Below are 20041 nucleotides of genomic sequence, written 5' to 3' on the forward strand. Positions count from 1 at the left end.
AACAGACAGGGACCCAGGGTCTTGCACTCCGTCCCGACCCAGTACAAAGTACAAGTTCAAGTGTGTGAATACATGAGCTGGAGTCGAACACGCATGAACATCGTCTGATTACCAGTCAATGATGAAAACTGTTAACAGACGCGAGATGTACCACCAATAATGACAATGGCCCTCAATGTACTATAGGCACAATCCGCGGCCTGTGAATCAATGAGCTGGTGTCGAACACCCACGGAATCATTCGATCGGAGGTCAATGATGTAAACCTCGCGTCGAACACGAAGAACCTGCCATTAGGGCATGCAGGCTCTAAGGCACCTGAAGGGAGTCTCTAAGTCACCTTCCCGGATGATGAGCTGAAGTCGACAGGAAGTGACCTTGATCGAAGGTGGGCCATAATGATTCCCACATCATCGACGCGAAACAGAGGTAAAATGATTTGTGTGAGATAGCAGAGGAGGTTGTATTATTGCAGAGGTCAACATCTCTTGAACATATCGGCGGCACCATAATGGGTTTGGCAGTATTTGACATCGGATGAACAAAAGGTGTGGTGATGATGGAAATGAGCAGATGAGAGGTCAAATAGGATATCCCAAACCCATGGAGGCCAGTGAGAAAACGAGATGAGGTGGGCCCACCCAGACACGAAGCAGAGGAGTGCCATGTTCAAGAGCGACATACGGACGACGCAACGATTGCAGTTCCATTTTCCCCACCATTTCTGGCAGGTAACCTGGTTATTTTTGGATGACAAGCTTGATGGGGATAGCATATGCTTGAAGAGTGTCATTTTGACAATGTCCGATGTCATCAAGTGTTTAACGAGCCTGACAAAGGGAAAACTCGGCGTCTTTTCTTTTTTAGAGAGTCTAAAAAGACAACGGAAAAGGAGACTCCAGGGGGGTCCTTTTTCGTACAGTTGTGTCTCTCGAGCCCGAAAAAGTATAAAACAATGCCCAAAAGAACCGCCTGACCATTACGATCGAGGAGTACTTTTCGAAAATAGTGCTTTCGACCTGAAAAAGTAAAAAAGTGGTCGGAAACACGTCGTTTTAGAGCCGATAACGAGTGCGAAACGACAAACACCCGACAATATTTTTAAGTTACACGGTCAGAAAAAGAGCTTAAAATGACCGCCTCTCATTCCCTTTAACGAGCTGAAAGGAGACTCAACCATCTTTTCTTGTTTTGTGTCGGAAAAGAGCTCAAAGACGACATTGTTTGCGACCAAGTGATTTTAGGATCATTATGATTTTCACCGTTTCGAAGGACCTGCACAGTAAAAATACCCACATAAATCCGTTCGACATGTTAAAAACATATTAAAACATGTATAAAACATTACAGAAGCGCTAAATCCATGGTAAAAGTATGACCATAAACCCATATTCGTAAAAATTATAGTCAATTAAGCCATTTTTGCTATAAATAGAAAGGTAAATAGTCATTTTCACCATTGTTACCAAATTGAGCCTTTGAGAACGTTGTGAAGCTGTGAAGTTGACGGAGCCAATTCTTCCTCGTGCGGACACCATTTGGCGAACGGCTTGCTCCAGGTAGGTTCCTCTTGCTACGCGCCCTCTTTTGAGTCTTTTTAGCAGTATTTTGACGGTGGGATTGGCCCAATTGGGCGATTTTTTGAGCCATTGGTGCGCTCTCGGTCAGCGCGGGTTTCCCGCTCGGGACCGCGCTGACCGATGAAAATTACATGTACCAAATTTCGGGTCAGCGCGGAAAACCCGTGTTCTTCCGCGCTGACCTGGAGAAAATACAAAGGTCCGCCATTGTCAGCGCGGCTGTTTTAGAAACAGCCGCGCTGGCGCAGTTAAATTTTGTTTTTTATATTTTGAACGTGAATTTTTTATTAGCCAGCATTCTAATTGCTTTTAATGTTCATGTAGGACGCAATGGCCTTCCAGTGGCAAGAGAGGGCTCACGATGTTGAGGACATAGCCGCTTTTGCAAGAGCGGATTGCCGAGATGCCATGCGGGCATGTGGATTCTTAAAATTCTTCCTGACTCCACGCTTGAGAGCTCATCATGACTTACTGGAGTTCCTGATCCGGTCATGGAACCCAATAGACGACAAATTTACCATCCGCGGTAAAGACATTGAGTTTGACTACATGGACATATATTTCTTGACCGGTTTGTCGCGCCGGGGTGCGAGGCCCATTCTGGAGGGGCAGCGGCCCAGCGGCGAGACTCTCGACCAACTCATGGCTCGAGTATGTCCAGAGGCAGAGAAGACGCGGAGTGGGAAGGTGTCAATTCCCACGGTGAGAGATATAGTTCTGCGCACCATCCTTTTTATGGTGACCCGGGCAGCAGGGAGTTTGGCCAACCATGAGGCCTCGAAGACCCACCTGCTGCTAGCTCTTGATTGCCTACAGCCTACTGTGTTTGACTGGGCCACTGCGGTGACCAATAGCATGAAGAGGCAACTCAGCAACTGTCGACGCGGAGAGTCGAAACAATTTGGCTATGGGTCGCTCCTACTCCCACTCATTCTGGAGCGGGTGCCAGCCATGCGGTTGCAGACTATGGCCGTGGATCCTCCTAGAAGTCCTCGGGAGACGAGGGCTTCTCGGTGGGCTCGCATTATGCCACGCGGGGGTGGTGGCCGGCCAGCTACTTGGGGAGTGATCTTTCGAGAGTGGTTGGAGCAGCAGGTTGTTTTTGTTGAGGACTGGCCGTACGCGGGTATGGACTTCCGCAACGATCCTGACATGCCACTGCCAGCGGGAGACCACTGGGATGATGGAGGTATGACACTTTGATTTTTCTGAGTTTTTAATGTTTTTTGATTTTAATGTATGTGTCTTAACAAATGTCGCCGTGTGCAGATGTGGGACCTGTCAGACCCGTCGGCTTAGCCCCGGAGGCACGGAGAGAGGGGCAGGGAGCTAACGTCCTTGCCTTGGTCCCTCCAGGAGTTGATACTTCAGAGACCATAGCTCGCAACCTCGAGGGGTTGCTGGAGGGTGTACCAGACTATCAGGGAGTCGAGGAGGTTCCCATAGAGCACCAGATCCATACAGTGGGGGTGGTACCCAGGGTGCACCGCTTGCTGAGGTGGGTGGCACGAGCGGTTGTGTGCTACAGAGAGCACAACCCAGCACAGTAGTCACCTAGGTTTCTTTTTTATGTTTGGCGAGACATGTGTCTCGAATGTATGGAGAACAGTGACTCTTATTTTTGACATATACACTTATTTTTGAGCGCCTCGGTGCGCCACACGATATATATATATATATATATATATATATATATATATACATACCGATTTTTGGATGGATCTCGTTTACATATGATGATGTTTTTGCTTATGTTATGCAAATGTTCAGTACAAATGTGATCTTATGTATGAATTTGCAAAACACATGACCCATATATTTTAATGTTTTTAATACAAGCTTAAAAGCACACACAGCACGCATGCAAACTATGCTTGAGAAAATAAACATATGATTATTCTTAGATGGATCTTTTACATATGATGATGTGTTTTATATGCTATGCGACTGTTCGACACACATGTGATCTGATGTATCTACTTGCATAACAAACGACCCATCATGAAATATGCACATATTTTATTTTTATGAAAGCTTGAAAACACACATGATAATCACGTATGCGAACTATGCTTTGAACAATGGATTTTATTTTTGACGCAAGCTTAAAGGCACGTATATACATGCAAACTATTCTTGATGGGAAAGGAACGGGCATGCCCCCAGCATCGTGTCTCAATTCGAGGTACATGCCCCCCAAGCTTCAAGCCATTGAAAATGGGTTGAAGGTTGACAAAATGGTTATTGCGCTCGAATTGCACGAGCTCATGTGTCATTATTTTAACGAGGCTGACACAGGTAAAAGAACTGTCCTCGGAACGCCTTGTTTCATTTTTTAACGAGCTTGAAAACACAAGACAAAGAACTGTGCTCCAAACAGACTTCATCATAATGAACGAGAAGTGGAGGCCCCCAAGAAAGTGGCTCCGGAGGGGAGGCCAACATCTTGGAAATCAGGACCTAATGCCCCCAAGACACTATGCACGATGGTGTCATCACTGGGTACGGGCATGGGGTGGGTGGCCACGTAGTTGATTTGCGGTGAGGCAGATGCAACCTGTGGATGAAAACCAGGAGGGAAGGATGAGTGCGCCGGAGGGGCTTGTGGACGAACGAACGATAATTGATCGAATGTCACTATTCTTCCATCGTGTGGAAAGCAGACCACACGGAAAAGTGAAGAAACAAGGGCTCCCATGGCATACACATAGTCACGACCAAGGAGAAGACTGAAGTCTAAAGAACCTTGGGTAACTGATATGTCTATATAGACAGTCTTGCCTCCCAAATTAATAGGGAACTTCGGGAGGATCCCTAATGGCTGACTCGTTCCTCCGTCAAACGCGGTGAGATGCGGTGCAACAGGTACAAGCGATGGGGAACCCAAAGCTCGCCAAGTAGTAACGGGCATGAGACTAACCGATGCTCCTTCGTCTAACACAGTGCTGGGCAGCGCCTTAGTGCAAGCATAGGCGGTGACCCAGAAAGGCACATGGGACGGAAGGGGAGGGGCAGTCAAACGACTCCAATCAAAGGCGATGACCGAACTACTTGGTGGGGGAACCATATGGTTGCCCCCCTGCTCCGAAAAAACTGAATCTAAGTTCTCCGGAGAGGTTTCAGGAGAACCTTTATCAAGCTCAGGAGAATCTGAGGAGACGAGAAGAACATGAGAATTTTGCTCTTCCGAAACAGAGTGGTTGAGAGGAGGTGAACTCGAATCAACACCCTTTCCGACCAACGGCGGGTCTGGAACGGGCTGGGAACAGCCAGGTTCGGGAAGAGGGGCCTCGACAAAAGGAGAATCTGAAGCGATCTCTTTGTGAACAGGGGCGCGATCTACAGCTGTAGAAAGACATTGATAACCAGCGGGAAATGGATTCGGAGGAGCAGCAAGACTTTCCAACACAGCAGAGGCTTTATCCATGAGTGGACAAAGGTGAAGGGGATGTTTGCCTTCACAAAGTTGCAGGGGATTCGAAGCTTCCCTTTCTCCTTACCATTCCTGACTGATGAGGTAGCATCGCCATGATCATCAGTGGACGATGGAGGGCGGGCCGGATCGTGAGACCAAACTTCTAATACCCTGGGAATGCCAGGGCAATCACGAAGGAGATGGTCCTCCTTGCATAATCGACAAGGAAACTTGACCTTCCGCGGAGGAGCAGAAGGTGACCCGACTTCAGGTATGCTGGAGGGGATAGCTGGACTTGAGGGGGGGGCTGTGTGTGTAGGCTCTCCCTTAGGGGACTTCTTCTTCTTGGTCTTCTTCTTCTTCTTCTTCTTAGCCACCTGGTTACGCGAATCGAGACTTTCACCAGGCGAAGTATAAGAGGACGACGTAGAAGTAGGCATCAAAGGGGAGAGATCCACCTTAGGATCAACATGACGTTGTTCAGGTGGAGGGACTGATGGACTAACAGCTGATACGGTAGGGACCAAAGAGGTTGAAAACAACCACACAGGCAACCCGACAGTTAACCCAGGTAGGGACAACGTCGCCATATACGGAGCACCATCATTCCCAAGAGGAGGGAATTGTCCTGGATTCCCATCAGAAGGGGAACCTGGGTTAGTGAATCCTGGAAAAGTTTCCATAGCGAACGAAAACGAAACCTACTCAAGCTAACGCACACAATATCTAATCGGGTGATGTTATCGTGGCCAAATTAATTTTAAGACACAAGAACCAAACTTGACCTTTTCATGTTTCGAGAGTCGAGAAAAGGACGAAAAGATGACTCTAGTCTCCTTCGAATGTGTAATGAGCACGAAGTGACAAGACGCTCACAGGCACCTTTTCATTTAGGGAGTCCAAAAAGGATCAAAAGTGACTGCTCTGGAGACTCTAGGTACAAGGGTTTACCAAGCGAGCCGTAAAACTGCTTATACACCTCAGCACTCATATGAGGGCCAAGGACTTTCCGTACTGCAGTCAATCTTCCCGAATGCTGTGTTCGGTGCGTTACGGTTCACAAGGCGGCAGACTCGGCTTCCTATGGATAAAGGATAAAAGCCTAGTGGGGTCTCCCTATATACGCGACGGTACGTGGGAGCGCAGTCCGTGTTAGACCACTATCGAGTCACAGAAGGAGGAATCACCCAACCATAATGTGAAAAAACAGTGACTATGTTTAAAGACGCCAGAACACGTCTCTAACCTAGACCTCTAGATGTTTACGTTTAGTTCCAATGCATTTTTAGATTCATTCGGTTCATTTTATGGTTAATCTTGAGTTAAGTTTCGATTTCAGGCTCTATCGTATGTTCTCTCACAATTACCTAGATGCAAACTACATGCCAAAGAAAACCATTTTGTTCGATGAATTCTAGTTATGAGAAGGTGGAGAATTTTCAAACAAACAAAATGGAATCAAACAATCGAGCAACCTAATGCAACTAAAAGCGAGGAAAGTAAACTTTTCTTTGAAAATGCGAATCAATGAAATGTTCTTTTCCTTTTCAATTCTCAACAGCAAAGCTACTAGTTTGATTTTCTTCCAATGACACAAAGCATCTAAATGAATTTGGAGGAACAAGAACACCAAGCCAATCACTTAGTGAAAGCACAGAAAGCTCCCAAAACACCCAACAAAGATTTCCAAATCGAAAGGAAAACCAAATTCCGCACGAGCTATGTGATCTAAGCTCGGCACGACAAGCAAGGATTCAAGCAAAGAGGAAGAGAAAACCACTCGGAAACACAACCAAAAACACTTCAACAATCACTGAACGAGCGTATAAGCGAATCTGAAGTTGACTGGTCAAACAAGAGAATAAAATCTCTACGGAAGGCTTGACACACACACGGCCACTAGATGCCCTAGGGCTAGAGTGCGAAATCAATGGAGAAAAGCAAACACCCAGAGGATAAGAGTCTCAACCAGTCAAATAGAGATCCAACACAATCCAGCAGTTGTAAAAGTGATGGCGGAAAACTAACCAAGCAGCGAAAGCGAAAAGGAAGTTATTTGCAAAACCGAAAAATGAGCAAAAACGAAAACCTGTGGAACAAGACTTCGTAAGCAAGCAGCTCAGAGTTCAGATAATGAAAAACAAGTCACAAACCAAGTGGAGAGAAGAGGGGAAAGCTGAAGCAACAGGTTCAGGAGGCTGATTTGGACAAAATAAAGTTTTACAGGATCAGCGCGGGTGGCCTTCAGCAACTCGGCGCTGACGGGAGGAGTCCCGTAGCAACTTGGCGACGTCAGCGCGGAAATACACGGATAAAGCGCGCTGTCTCAGAAAAATGAGGTCAGCGCGATTATAAATCACACAAACGCGATGACAAGGAGAACAAATAAGCAGGTGTGCGACGTCAGCGCGGAAGCACACGGATAAAGCGCGATGTCTCTGAAAACGAGGTCAGCGCGACTATTAAACGCACAGGTGCAATGACAAGGATAGCAAATAAACAAGGGTGCGACGTTAGCGCGTCTGTTCTAAATAAAACCGCGACGATGGTAAAAACGAGCAGGATCAAGGCAGAAAACTCCCAAACCAAAGGTAGAAAGTCTTTTAACAATCAAGACACTTCCCAGATGGACCCAGGAAGGCTACAAGCAAAAAAACAATCCCCAAAACTCGAAAAGAGAGAAAAAATCAAACCCAAGCACAAAGAGTGGACACAAGAGACAAAGAGGCTGATCCCCAGCGGAGTCGCCAAATTGTTGGAGAGGTAAATCCCCTCTACGGATAGAGGCGATCCCTACTAGCCCAGCAAGGGTCTAGCAACAATCAAACAATGCTGCTATGCATGTTCCTAATTACAATTGAACAAGAGGTAAAGAGCACCTACTTGGATTCCAGCGCTGTCGTTTGATGAAGAGATGCCGCCTTCGCTCCTTCGCCTTGGCTGGTCACAATCCTCTGCGATCCCCGCGAATAGACACCTGCACACATGAAGAGGAAACAAACGCAAGCATGAAATCTAGTAAAAGCAACCATACATCAGTCAGAAAAGATGTAATTCACATTTAACCATTGCATAGACAAATGAGAATGGAACAATAATAGCATTCATCTATTATTAATCAAAATAGAGAAGAGTACAACTAAATGTTCTGACGTCGATATCCTTCTCAGGAGGGGCCAGTCAGCAAGCGTCTCAAGCATTCACCTTTGGAAATGGTTCTCCCAAGACAAGAAACTCTCTCTCACACAAGCAACACAAAAAAACCTTCCCTAAGCTATCAATCACTTCCACACTTAGCACACCAAATACCTATAGTAGCAGCAATCTGAGCACTATAAGCTCTACACAATCCAAGCTATTCAAAAACTAGCTGCTCATGGTAATGGTGGAAGTTTATATAGGAGAAGGAGCCTCCTAAAAGGGTGGAAGGATGAGCTTATCCTTGAGGGAAGTGGTTGCAAAGGGTCGAACAGACATGCCATAGAAGGGAGTTGATACTCACAAAGCCAACAACCAAACCTGGAGTGATCTGGAAGGCTGGCTGTTGGAACAAATTCGCCCAAACAGGATCAGCGCGGATTATAAGGTAACTGACGCGCTGACGTCGCGCCTCAATAACTGGGAAAGTCATGTCAGCGCGACCCAATACAAAGGAGAGATACGTTGACTCATAAAATGCGACCAGCGCGGAAAAGTGATGTGCTTCCGCGCTGGCAGCGCACTGAATACACAACGAGCCGCCGGTCAGCGCGGATATTTTAGAAACAGACGCGCTGATGAGGAAAACTATGGACAAGTGGGTTTTGGGACAGTTCAGAAGGCATGAACTTGATTATTGTGAATTCTTGACACAATAGGGTAACTCACAGGGAGACAGTGACAAATTATTGTGTAACATTACTTATCTGCCCGAAATCCATTCGATTGCGCAGGCAGTTGTGATCCACGGTCAGTGCCCGGCGAAGGTGCTTATTGTCTATCCAGAGCTTTTCTTCTATGGAGAGCTCTTTTACGCACCATTTTCTTCTTTCTTTGCCTACGAAAGGCTTGCACTTCCGCTTTATCCAGTATCCTCTGGCCTCCCTTCGTGTTCAGTCCTGGTTATGTGGAGTTCTTCAATGCCTTTGTCCACCTATCTTTGACAATCCTCCCGCAATATTCCAAAGGGTGTTGAAACCCACTCATATATTTTGTAACTATCCTTGCATTCCACTCCTTCATTCGCCAGACGATCAGCTAGTATATTTTATTTTCTACACACATGTACGAGTCTGGCCGGTCTCAGGGTTTGTAGGTAGGAATGTATACGCTGAAATACCTGCAAAAGTCGCCACTATGTGGAAAATTTTTCAGGTGCTTTACCATTGCAAAGATTCTTGGCCACTTTAATAACCAATTCTAAGTCAGCTTCAATAATGGCATTATGAGAATTTGCCTCAATCAATATTTCCAGGCCTTGCTCTAAGGCCATGAGCTCCACCATGTTGTTTCTGGTTCTGCCTAGATGACTATGAAAGATGTCCTTTATACACCCCTGCTCATCTCTGACAACTCTGCCAAAACCAGCCATCCCTGGGTTACCCTTAGAGGCTCCATCTATGTTGATTTTCAAGAAACCATGTGGTGGAGGTTGCCAAAAAACTTTATCAACATTTATATGTCTTACATCCTTGTGTGTGCTCTAGAGAACAAGTGACTGGAGACCCAATTGCAGCATTATATTGTTGTCTTGGGCCCGAGTCAGTGCCTTAATAGGTACCCCTAACATGGCTCCAATAGTTTCTTTGAGCTGCCTTAAAATCTGTGCAATAATATTTTGCACTGATTCAGTTTTGCTTTTGAAAATCCTGCCATTTCTTTCTTTCCAGACATTCCAGATTAGGAAGCCTAGAACCAGAGTCCAAGCGTTGTTTATGAGCTCATTGCTTGAGAAGTTTCTTCTCCACATACTCAGAGTGTTGGCAATGCTGAGGCCATCCCTGTCAGTTTGTCTGAAAACTGAGGCCACCCAATCCCACAGGGTAGAGGTGAAAGGGCAAAGGTTGAGTAGGTGTTCCATCGTCTCCTCCTGTGTACCACACAGATAGCATTTGGATGGGCAGACAAAACCTTTCTTTAGAAGATTATCCCAAGTTAGAATTTTCTTTTGTTGAACCAACCATATGAAGATCTTTATTTTCATCCAATGTGAGTCCTGCCAAAGGTTCTTCTAGACCTCATTTGGGTACTGATAAGCACACCATGTGTCTATCTGCTTGGTTTCTTTGAGGTTAAAGTTGCCTTCTATGTTCCTTTCCCATCTTAGTTGATCAAAGAAATTTGAAACCAAAATCTTCCTCTATTCCAAATCCATAGCTAGAGAGTGTTCCTGAGCTTTCAAAGGGCTCTCTTCCTTGTAGCCTAGATCCTTCCAAGTTCTTCATTTGTCATTGCTCCTATCTTGATTCCAGAAATCCTTAACCAGATATAAACCTTTGTTGTTAGTGTCATTCTTGAGATCGGTTAGTTCTTCCCTAAACATGTTTGGTTCTTGCTGCCAGTTATCCTCCCAAAATATTGCCAAACTCCCATCCCGGGTCTCCCAGAAACTATGCTGCTGGATAATGCTTCTATTTTTCCAAGCAAGATTCCAAATGTGGGAGCCCTTGATAAAACCTGACATTCGAATAAGATCCCTCTCCTGCCAATTTTGTGCACATTTTTGTTTCCAAATCTTTGCCCAAGGGGATGTCGATTCCTTTAGCCATCTCCACCAGATTTTTTCACCTGAGACTCTGCTAAGGGTTTCGGGGTCATGAAGCCCCAAATCTCCATGGGTTTTAAGTTTGCAGAGCTTATCCCAATCTACCAATGCCCATTTCTTTTTCTCCTCCCCTTTTCCCCAAAGAAAATCTCTTTGCATGTTCCTGGTCTTCTACATAACTCCTTTAGGGGCAGGCAAAGATGACATCATGAAGATAGGTATGGCCTATAGGGCGGCTTTTGTAAGCCCAAGGCGCCCTGCTAAATTTAAATATCTACATGTCCACTTCCTTATTCTATCCTGAAGTTTGTTAACAACCGGCTCCCACACTTCCCTACTCAGGGGTTTGTCTGTGAAGGGGATACCAAAGTATTTAGAGGGTAACTTATCCCTTTGAAACCCTAAAATTCTAGTGAGGTTTCTTTGAATAGCAATGTCAGTGTTAAAAAAGAAAACTTTAGATTTGTCCAGCCTTACCTTTGTACCACCCACCATGGCAAAATCATTTAGGATTTGTTTAAAAGCTTTGGCTTCCTTGACCGTGGGAATTCCCTGCAACATAGTGTCATCCACAAATTGTTGGTGAGTTGATACCTTTCCATTTGTGGTGAATTTTAAACCCTCGATTCTTCCCTCAGCACTTGCCATTTTTATCCCTCTTCCTAGTCCTTCCATCATGAGCACAAAGAGGAAGAGGGAGAGTGGATCACCTTGTCTTAATCCCCTAGAAGATGTGAAGGTGCTTGAAGGTGAACCATTAAGCAAGATTGAAAAACTGGCTGATGAAACCAGGACCATGACCCATTTGATCCAATTATGGTCAAAACCATAAGCTTTCAACATTTCTTTGATATGTGTTGTGTTATTTGATATAGGATCTGCGGATTTATCCCACATGGATGTGATATTAGAATATTTTGTTGTTTAAATATAAGGAGTGTTTTAATTGTCAAGTAAGTAATAAAAAAATCTATATTTTATGTATATGTATTGTGTTATGTGATATAGCATCTGTGGATTTATCCCACATTGATGTGATATTAGAATATTTTGTTGTTTAAATATAAGGAGTGTTTTAATTCTCAACCAAGTAATATGGTGAGGGTGAACTTTAAATGTTATGGGTGCAAAGGCCTCATGTGTTGTTGTGGAGATGTCTTTGAATTTAAGTTCTATGGTTGATATTAGCCATACTTTATGTAAAAAAGTCTATATTTATTTGAAATTATTTATATTTTATTACATGTATTGTGTTATTATTTATATTTTATTACATGTATTGTGTTTTTATTTTTCCCCTGGGATATGGGGGAAAATATGGGTGACACGTGTCACCACTCATGAGGTGCCACATGGAAGTAATGACGTCATATCAGAGGTCGCAAATCGTAGGTTGAGGATATCGACACTTTACAACATTCAGCACTTGAAAAAGTTTCGATAAAGAGGGGCTCTGATATGGGGTTTGCACATGGTCGCAAGGATCCAGAGCACCAAAGGCGTGCAGTTGGGGGTTGAGCATAAAGAGCTATCAGTAATTGGATAATGAGCATGTTGCAACTCCAAATTTATTTCCCTAATTGGAAACCGCCAATGAGATGGGCTTCGATATTTGGCTAGCCAATGGTCAAGATGAACTTAAAGAGCCTCGGGCACTAAGTAGTTAACAAAGGGAGAAGGGCCTCTGACAGGAGTCTGAACACCCTAGCACCATAGGGCTAAGATATAGGTCATGACGCTCAGTCTTATGGGATACACTTTTCAAGGGGCTAAACAAAAGGGGCCAAGAACATCAGAAGTTTATTTTCATAATGTTTTCAAGAATAAAAGTCTCGATGAGTAAAAGATTCGATAGTGTAATATAGAGAGTTAAAATAAGGATGAGTCGTCATCTATGTTACAGATCACTACAAAGGCCATTACGGGTGATCACTCCCATCTCCAGAAATGGGGAATTGAAGTAGTTAAGGAGGAAAGGGACAGGAAAACTGACCGAGTGACTAAAGAGGAACATTGTGGCAAAGACATGGCTTGATCAGAAGCGATCACAGGAAGTGGCATGGAGATATTTTGTTGTAATCATCATTCGGTTTTCCCATATTTTGTTATTCTGTTATTTTTATATTTTAAAGAAAATATACAAATCAGTTGCAATGATTTGGGTGACAGAGCCTTCGCACGCCAAGACAGCTAGTCAATCAGATAGCTGGAACTCGGCTAAGATAATTTTGTAAATATTTTTCAAGCTCTCCCTCTCCTTATAGAAAGAGGGAAGAAGCACTTAAAGAGGGTTCATAATTTTTGGAAAGAACTCTTGAAAGGGCCTTTTCCTATTTTCATGAAGATAGTGTTATGAATCTTGATGTATGCACATTTCCCAGAAGATTAGTGTGCGATTTCTGGTGTTTCCAACTTATTGGATTGCAGTATGTTCATCTCCCCTTATGTTTTCATATATGTTAAATATTCTTCTCAGATTTCATGTCATGTAGCTGCTAGACATATTTCTCATTAGATTCAGATTCATTTCAATCAAGTTATTGATGGAAAATGTCTATATAAGATTCATTTCTATCAAGTTATTGATGGATAATGCATGTATTGATGTGGAAATTAAGTCTTTAAAAAGCGCTCCATGTATCTTAGCATTCAATAAACATATCCTTTCTCTTGTTTCTCTCTAAATCTAGATATATAGAATTCTTAAGATTTGTATGATGGATTTCTCCTCTACTATCTTTTACCATTGTATCTGTCTTAACAACTAATTCTATGCAAGCTCTCAATCTAATTTGGCCACCACTGACCGAGGATTATTTCCTGTGTATTCCTGCATGTACATTGTATCTTTATGAATGGTTCTGAATCAATCCTATTTGAATTACTTGTGACAAATTATGGAGCTACAAGTCCTTAAGACAAATTTGATAGCACTAATTAAGATGTCCTAGGCGTTGGTCTCCAATCAACCCAGGGGTTGTCTCTAAGAGTGACAACACCCCCTACAAAAGGTTCTATTCCACTTTAATTTTCTCTGCTCTCGAACCGTTTTCGCCAAAATTCGAGCCACCAAACATTATGGCTTTGGCACATTGTTGTGTAACTCCTACCTTTATTGGAAGAATCTGAAATTTTTATGATTTTGGTTATCTCAGTTTTCAATTGGTGTATAGAAGGTTTTATATTTCTAGATCTTAGACTTTTTTGATCCATATAGATAATGAGATTGTCTTTCGGATTAATCACATCATTAAGATTTGTTCAACGTTTCAAACCATCTAATGTAGTTCATCCTGAGGACAAAGGTGAAAAAATCAATTTTTCCAAATGTTTAAATAACAAAGATGCATTTGGTTCCAACGTTAGTCGCTATGAATTAGCTGTTAGGAATTAACAGAAAAAGAATTTTATTGTTATTTAGATATTAAATTAAATTAATTCAAATAGATTAAATTAATATTTAATAAGGAATAGCCGTTACAAACTAACTACTAAGAATTAGTTTTTAGACGAATATTTATTTATTTAAATTAAATTAAATTAATGTGCATGTGGCAAGAGTGAGAGTTTGCCCCCTTACGAACTGCCAACGAGTTATTCTAGGTGGCATGGATTTCCTTGAATAAGGGTGATGATTCAGCCTGCATTCGTGGTTTGCAGCGAGAGATGGTTGCCCTCACTACTGTCCACCGTGTAAAAAAGAGAGAATTTATAAAAAAAAAACTGATTTTAATATTATTATCAAATAATAAGCTATTGGGGAATTGAGATTGAGAAACATGGAATCAATCTCAACAAGGACGATGGTTGGAAACTAAGCAGAAGATGGATTCCTGCCCTCCTCTTGGGTGCCTCCTTTTTTTAAATTCTTCTTTGCCTTTTTTAACTTATTATTCCCCAATAGTTTATTATTCCATAATAACATTAAACTCATTTTTATATATTTTTTTATAAATTCTCTTTCTATTATAAAACATTAATACTTTTGGATTCCTGCCCTCTCCTCTTAACTGCCTCCTTTTTTTTCAATTCTTCTTTGTCTTTCTTAATTTATTATTCCCCAATAGTTTATTATTTGATAATAATATTAAACTCGTTTTTAAATTTTTTTTTATAAATTCTCTTTCTATTATTAAACATTAGTATAATTTAATTTAATTTAAATTAAAAAAAAATATTATTCTAAAAACTAATTCTTAATAGTTAGTTGTAACGGCTAATTCTTATTAAATATTAATTTAATCTTTTTTAATTAATTTAATTTGATATAAGATTAATTTAATATCAAAATAATAATAAAATTATTTTTAATAGCTAATTGACTTTGGACCTTGATATATTTCTTTTATTTAAATATTTGGAAAGATCGATTTTTTTCTTTTGTCCTGAGGATAAACCACATTAAATGATCCGAAACTCAAACAAATCTCAGTAATGTCATTAATCTGAAAAACAATCTCATAATCAAATTTTATATTTCTTCCAAATTTAATGGTATCTCTTCTCATTAAATAAAAAACTAAATAGGAGCTGCATGTGTGCTCTGCAGATGCAATCTGAATCGCCTCAGCTCTCCATTCTGAAACCCCTGCTTCACGTAACTCTCAACCTTCAATCTGAGGTGCCCTGACTGAAGGTTCTCCAATGAATGCGCCCCCAGGAGGGGCGGGATCCTCCCCCCCTCCATACATCAGCTCATCCTCTGACAACTCAAGGAAAAAACATAAAGATCCTCTGCACAAACCAGCAAGCCTCCCAGAAACAGATCAAGGACCAGATCCGGCTACCAATGAAGAAGAAACTGCTGCTACATGCGATGATACGGGCAAAGACAGTGGCGGGAATAAAAAAGCTCCTAAGACACAACCAAAGGCGACTTCAGCCACATGCATACCAAAAAAGGCTGAAAGAATCAAAGTCGATCTACCCAGCCAACAAATCAATGGCAAAATTCAATTTATGAGGGACCATGCACTCATCGGCAAGTTCCTCGAATTCTGGCCTACTAAAAAGGCCCTGCATGGCTGGATCGCTCCAAAATGGAAGCCTAAGGGACAAGTCACTTTTTAGATTGGCCCCAAAGGCTTCTTCACAGCAATCTTTAATTATCTGGAGGACAAATCACGAATATTTGAAGGAGGTCCGTACTTCTTTAATTCTTCTGGACTATACTTAAGAGAATGGATTCGATCTAGACAAGGAGGACTTCAGCTGGTTCCTGTCTGGATACGAATGTATTCCCTCCCTGCAGAATATTGGAAGGAGGAAACTTTAAGGGACATAGGCAACAGCCTGGGGACCTTCATCAAAGTTTCTGTGGAAACTAAAACTCGCAGATACACTTCTTACGCCCGGATCTATGTCCAAATGCACCTTACCAAAGATCTAGCAGAGTCGGTAAGTCTTTTCCATGACAACTTTGAGTGGATTCAATATTTAGATTATGAGCACATTCCTTTTCGTTGCAGAAAGTGCCATGAGCATGGCCATCTCTTCAGGGATTGTCCCCTCAATCCTCAACCCAAACCCCCTGTCAATGATCTTAGCACAGACTCAGAAGGCTTCATCAAAATCCCTAATCGTCGCCGTCATGCAAAGAAATCTACCCCAGCTCCTGATAGCTCCAAAAAGCTAGACTCCCAGAACAGATTTACAATTCTCACCCCTCGTGATCCTTCTGAGAATCCTCCAGCTTCATCCTTGGATAACCCTGAACTTCCTTCTCCCTCCCGGATCCTCAAGCTTCCTCATCCATCAGCTGACTCAGATCCTTCAAGCCTTCCCATCTCCCCTGCTCACAAGAAATCAGAACCAGAGAATGCAGCGCAATCTTCTTCAATGGATCTGGAAGCGGCTCTAATCCTCAGCACTCAGGACAATACTCTCAGGGAAGATCAAAACATGCCCTCAAAAATGGATGAAGATCCAGAGAGTATCAGCTTAGAAGGTTTAGACATACTCAAGCTGGAGACAGCCTGCAAACAAAAAGAGTACAACACAATCCCTCCATGGAAAATCGAAAGGCTGGAAGGAGTTCTCAGCAAAGCGCAACACAACAAATGCTTAGGAATGCAAGCAGGAAGCCCATGGGATGGAAAGAAAATCCTAAAAGAAACAAAAAAAAGAGGGCACAAAACGGACCTGCAGAGGACCATCATCCTAGGAGAATTGCTTATGGAATCTAGGAGATTTCCTAAGCTGACAAAGTTCTACAAATCTCAACCCCACAGTTCCTCACGAAGCTTCTTTCCTGGAATGTAAGAGGGTTGAACAGTGCCTCCAAACATAGAATGTTAAAAAATGTGATACAGCAAGAAAAGCCCACCATAGTTTTTCTTCAAGAAACAAAAAGCAACAGTACCATCTTAGAAAAGATTCTGAGAAAGATCTGGGCAGGCTGCAGCTCAGTCATTGTGGATGCCTTAGGCGCCTCAAGGGGACTAGCGATCATTTGGAACCCACAACTTCTCACTCTTCAAGACTTCCACGCATCTCATTTCTTTATCCAAGCTACTTTCCATCTCACAGGAACAGACATTCACGGTCATCTTTCAAATGTCTACTTTCCGCAACAATTAAATCAGAAACTGGCGCTTCTGGACACTCTCACGATTCTGAATTCAAACAGACAATTTCCACTTTGGATTGGAGGGGGCGATTTCAACATCATTAGAGCCCTAGAAGAAAAAAGTGGCGGCAGAGCGAAATTAGAAGGGGACAGTATAGGTTTTCGTAATTACATTCAAAATAACCATCTTATGGACATTCACACCTCAAATGGAGTCTACACTTGGTCCAATAAACGCAGTGGATCTCAGCACATCGCCTCAAGACTGGATCGCTTTCTGATTTCGGACAATGCCATACACCTTGGAGGGGATTTTCACGCCTCTATTGTGCCTCAAGGAGGATCCGATCACTCACCCATTATGCTACAATGGGCACGCCCTGGCACAAAAAGTAACAGACCCTTTCGATTTGAGGCGTTTGGGTTCACCAACCCCAATTTCAAAACAGTGGTTAAGGAGGCCTGGAAAGCCTTCAAACCCTCTAAAGGAACCAAAATGTTCCAATTTCAACAGAAATTGAAAAGTCTCAAACAGGTTCTCAAAATTTGGAATCATACCCAATTCGGCAATATATTTGAGGAGCAAAAAAAATTGGAGCAGTAAATGTGCACTTTACAATAGAAGATTATCATGGAGGGGCGAACAGAAGACAGAGCGCACTAGGAGTAGATCCTTTGGACTGAAATTGAGACACGTAGACAGCAAGAAGAAACTCTATGGCGGCAGAAGTCTCGCATTCGGTGGCTAAAGGAGGGAGAGAAAAACATGAAGTTTTTCCACATATCCACAATCCAAAGAAGGATGCATAATAATATAGCATTCATCAACAACAGGCAAGGGGAAAAATTAGAAAAGCATGAAGAAATGGAAAAGGAATTCTAAGAACACTTTCAAGAAATCCTTAAGGAACAACCAGAAAGCAGAGATCAGACTATTAAAAAAATTACGCAGCTCATCCCTAAAATAATTACGGAGGACCACAACAAACAAATGCTTCAACCCATCTCAATGAAAGAAGTGGAAGAAGCCATGGCTCAAATCAAAGATGGTAAAGCACCCGGTCCTAACGGGTTCACAGCTAATTTTTTTCATGAATTTTGGGAGCTGGTTATCATAGAGGTTTGGGAATTAGTGGAGGAATCACGAACAATGCATTAGATTCTCCCTTCGCTTAACTCCACCTTCTTAGCGCTAATTCCCAAAGGGGCTGAGTCAAACACACTCGACAAATACAGGCCTATTGCACTATGTAACATCATCTACAAACTTATTTCCAAAGTCTTCGCCAACTGGCTCAAACCCCTTCTCCCTCTCCTCATCTCGCCGGAGCAGACAAGCTATGTATAGGGGAGACAAATAATGGACAGCATAATTCTCTCAAACGAAGTGATTCATTCACTGAAGCTTCTAAAAAAGCTAGGTATGATTCTGAAGCTTGATCTTTCAAAAGCATTTGATAAACTTAGCTGGTATTATATACAACAGATGTTACTAGCGTTCGACTTTAATGCAACTTGGACTAGATGGATCATGAACCTCATCTCTTCACCCAGCTTCTCAATCCTGCTCAATGGTTCTCCCTCCAAGCCCTTCCGCCCCTCTCGTGGAATCTGTCAAGGGGACCCCCTATCCCCTTTTCTTTTTGTTCTAATGGCTTAAGGCCTCAGCCGTTTTCTCCACTCAGCTATCTCCTCTCAAACCCTGAAAGGCATTTCTCTACATGGTCTTCACCCTTTGTCTCACCAACAGTTTGTTGATGACACCATGCTCTTCGGACACCCTTCATCTCAAGAAGCCTCTGCCTTCAAAGATCTGCTTTCTCTCTTTTCTGAAGCCTCTGGCACCTCTATCAATGCTACCAAATCCTAGCTATTCTTCTTTCATACTCCAGCCTCTACTCAAAGAAACATAGCAAGAATTTTGGGATACTCCATTTCAACGCTCCCTTCGAAATACCTGGGAGCTCCTCTCCTGGACTCAGCTATTAAAAATGCCTCTTGGAGAACCCTCATAGACAAGCTGGAATCTAGGCTCTCCTCATGGACTTTTCGCTCGCTCAATATGGCCAGCAGACTTATCCTCATAAAAACCGTTCTCCAGGCAATGCCCCTATATCTCTTTTCTATTTTAGCTACTCCTAAATGGGTTCTTAAAAGCATCCGCAATCTGCAGAGAAACTTTTTGTGGGGCTCCTCTGGTCTCAACAGGAAATGGGCACTGGTAAATTGGAATGAAGTCTGTCAACCAAAAGCAATCGGCGGGTTAGGACTGTGAGATCCCCTCCAAAGTAACAACACAATGGGAGCCCGAGTATGGTGGAACTGGCTCTCCAAACCACACACTCCTTGGGCTCGTATTTGGCAAGCAAAATATGTGCCCGGATGCCAATGGAAAGATCTTATTAGAATCTACCCTACAACTCGCGGCTCCCTAATCTGGAATGCTGTTGTAGATCTAATCCAAAGATATTATGATAATAGACTAAACCCAAGAAATAACAAGATCTGAATATAGATAGAAATGATTCATTTTATTGATCAAACCCTTATAGTAGGGCAACACCATACATTTACTCCTTAAGGAAGGAGAGCACTCCACAAGCCATATGCCTGTTCATACAATAATACTTCTCTTCATTTCCTCCATGTGGAGTCTCTAGCCTCTAAATAGGCCTCATACATACAATACCATACATCATTACCATGGTTCCCTCATACCATCAACTAATACCATG

General features: G+C 42.7%; 1 protein-coding gene across 1 annotated transcript; it reads left to right on the plus strand.

Moving 5' to 3' along the window:
* Positions 1–17028: 17028 nt before the first annotated feature.
* Positions 17029–17910, plus strand: LOC149147668 (uncharacterized). The gene has a single exon (XM_089441915.1). The coding sequence runs from the start codon at positions 17029–17031 to the stop codon at positions 17908–17910; it is 882 nt and encodes a 293-aa protein (XP_089298041.1).
* Positions 17911–20041: the final 2131 nt, after the last annotated feature.

Source organism: Pinus tabuliformis, chromosome 9 (assembly GCF_031772625.1).
Source record: "Pinus tabuliformis cultivar Carrire ecotype Pingquan chromosome 9, CPIR1, whole genome shotgun sequence".
NCBI lineage: Eukaryota > Viridiplantae > Streptophyta > Pinopsida > Pinales > Pinaceae > Pinus > Pinus tabuliformis.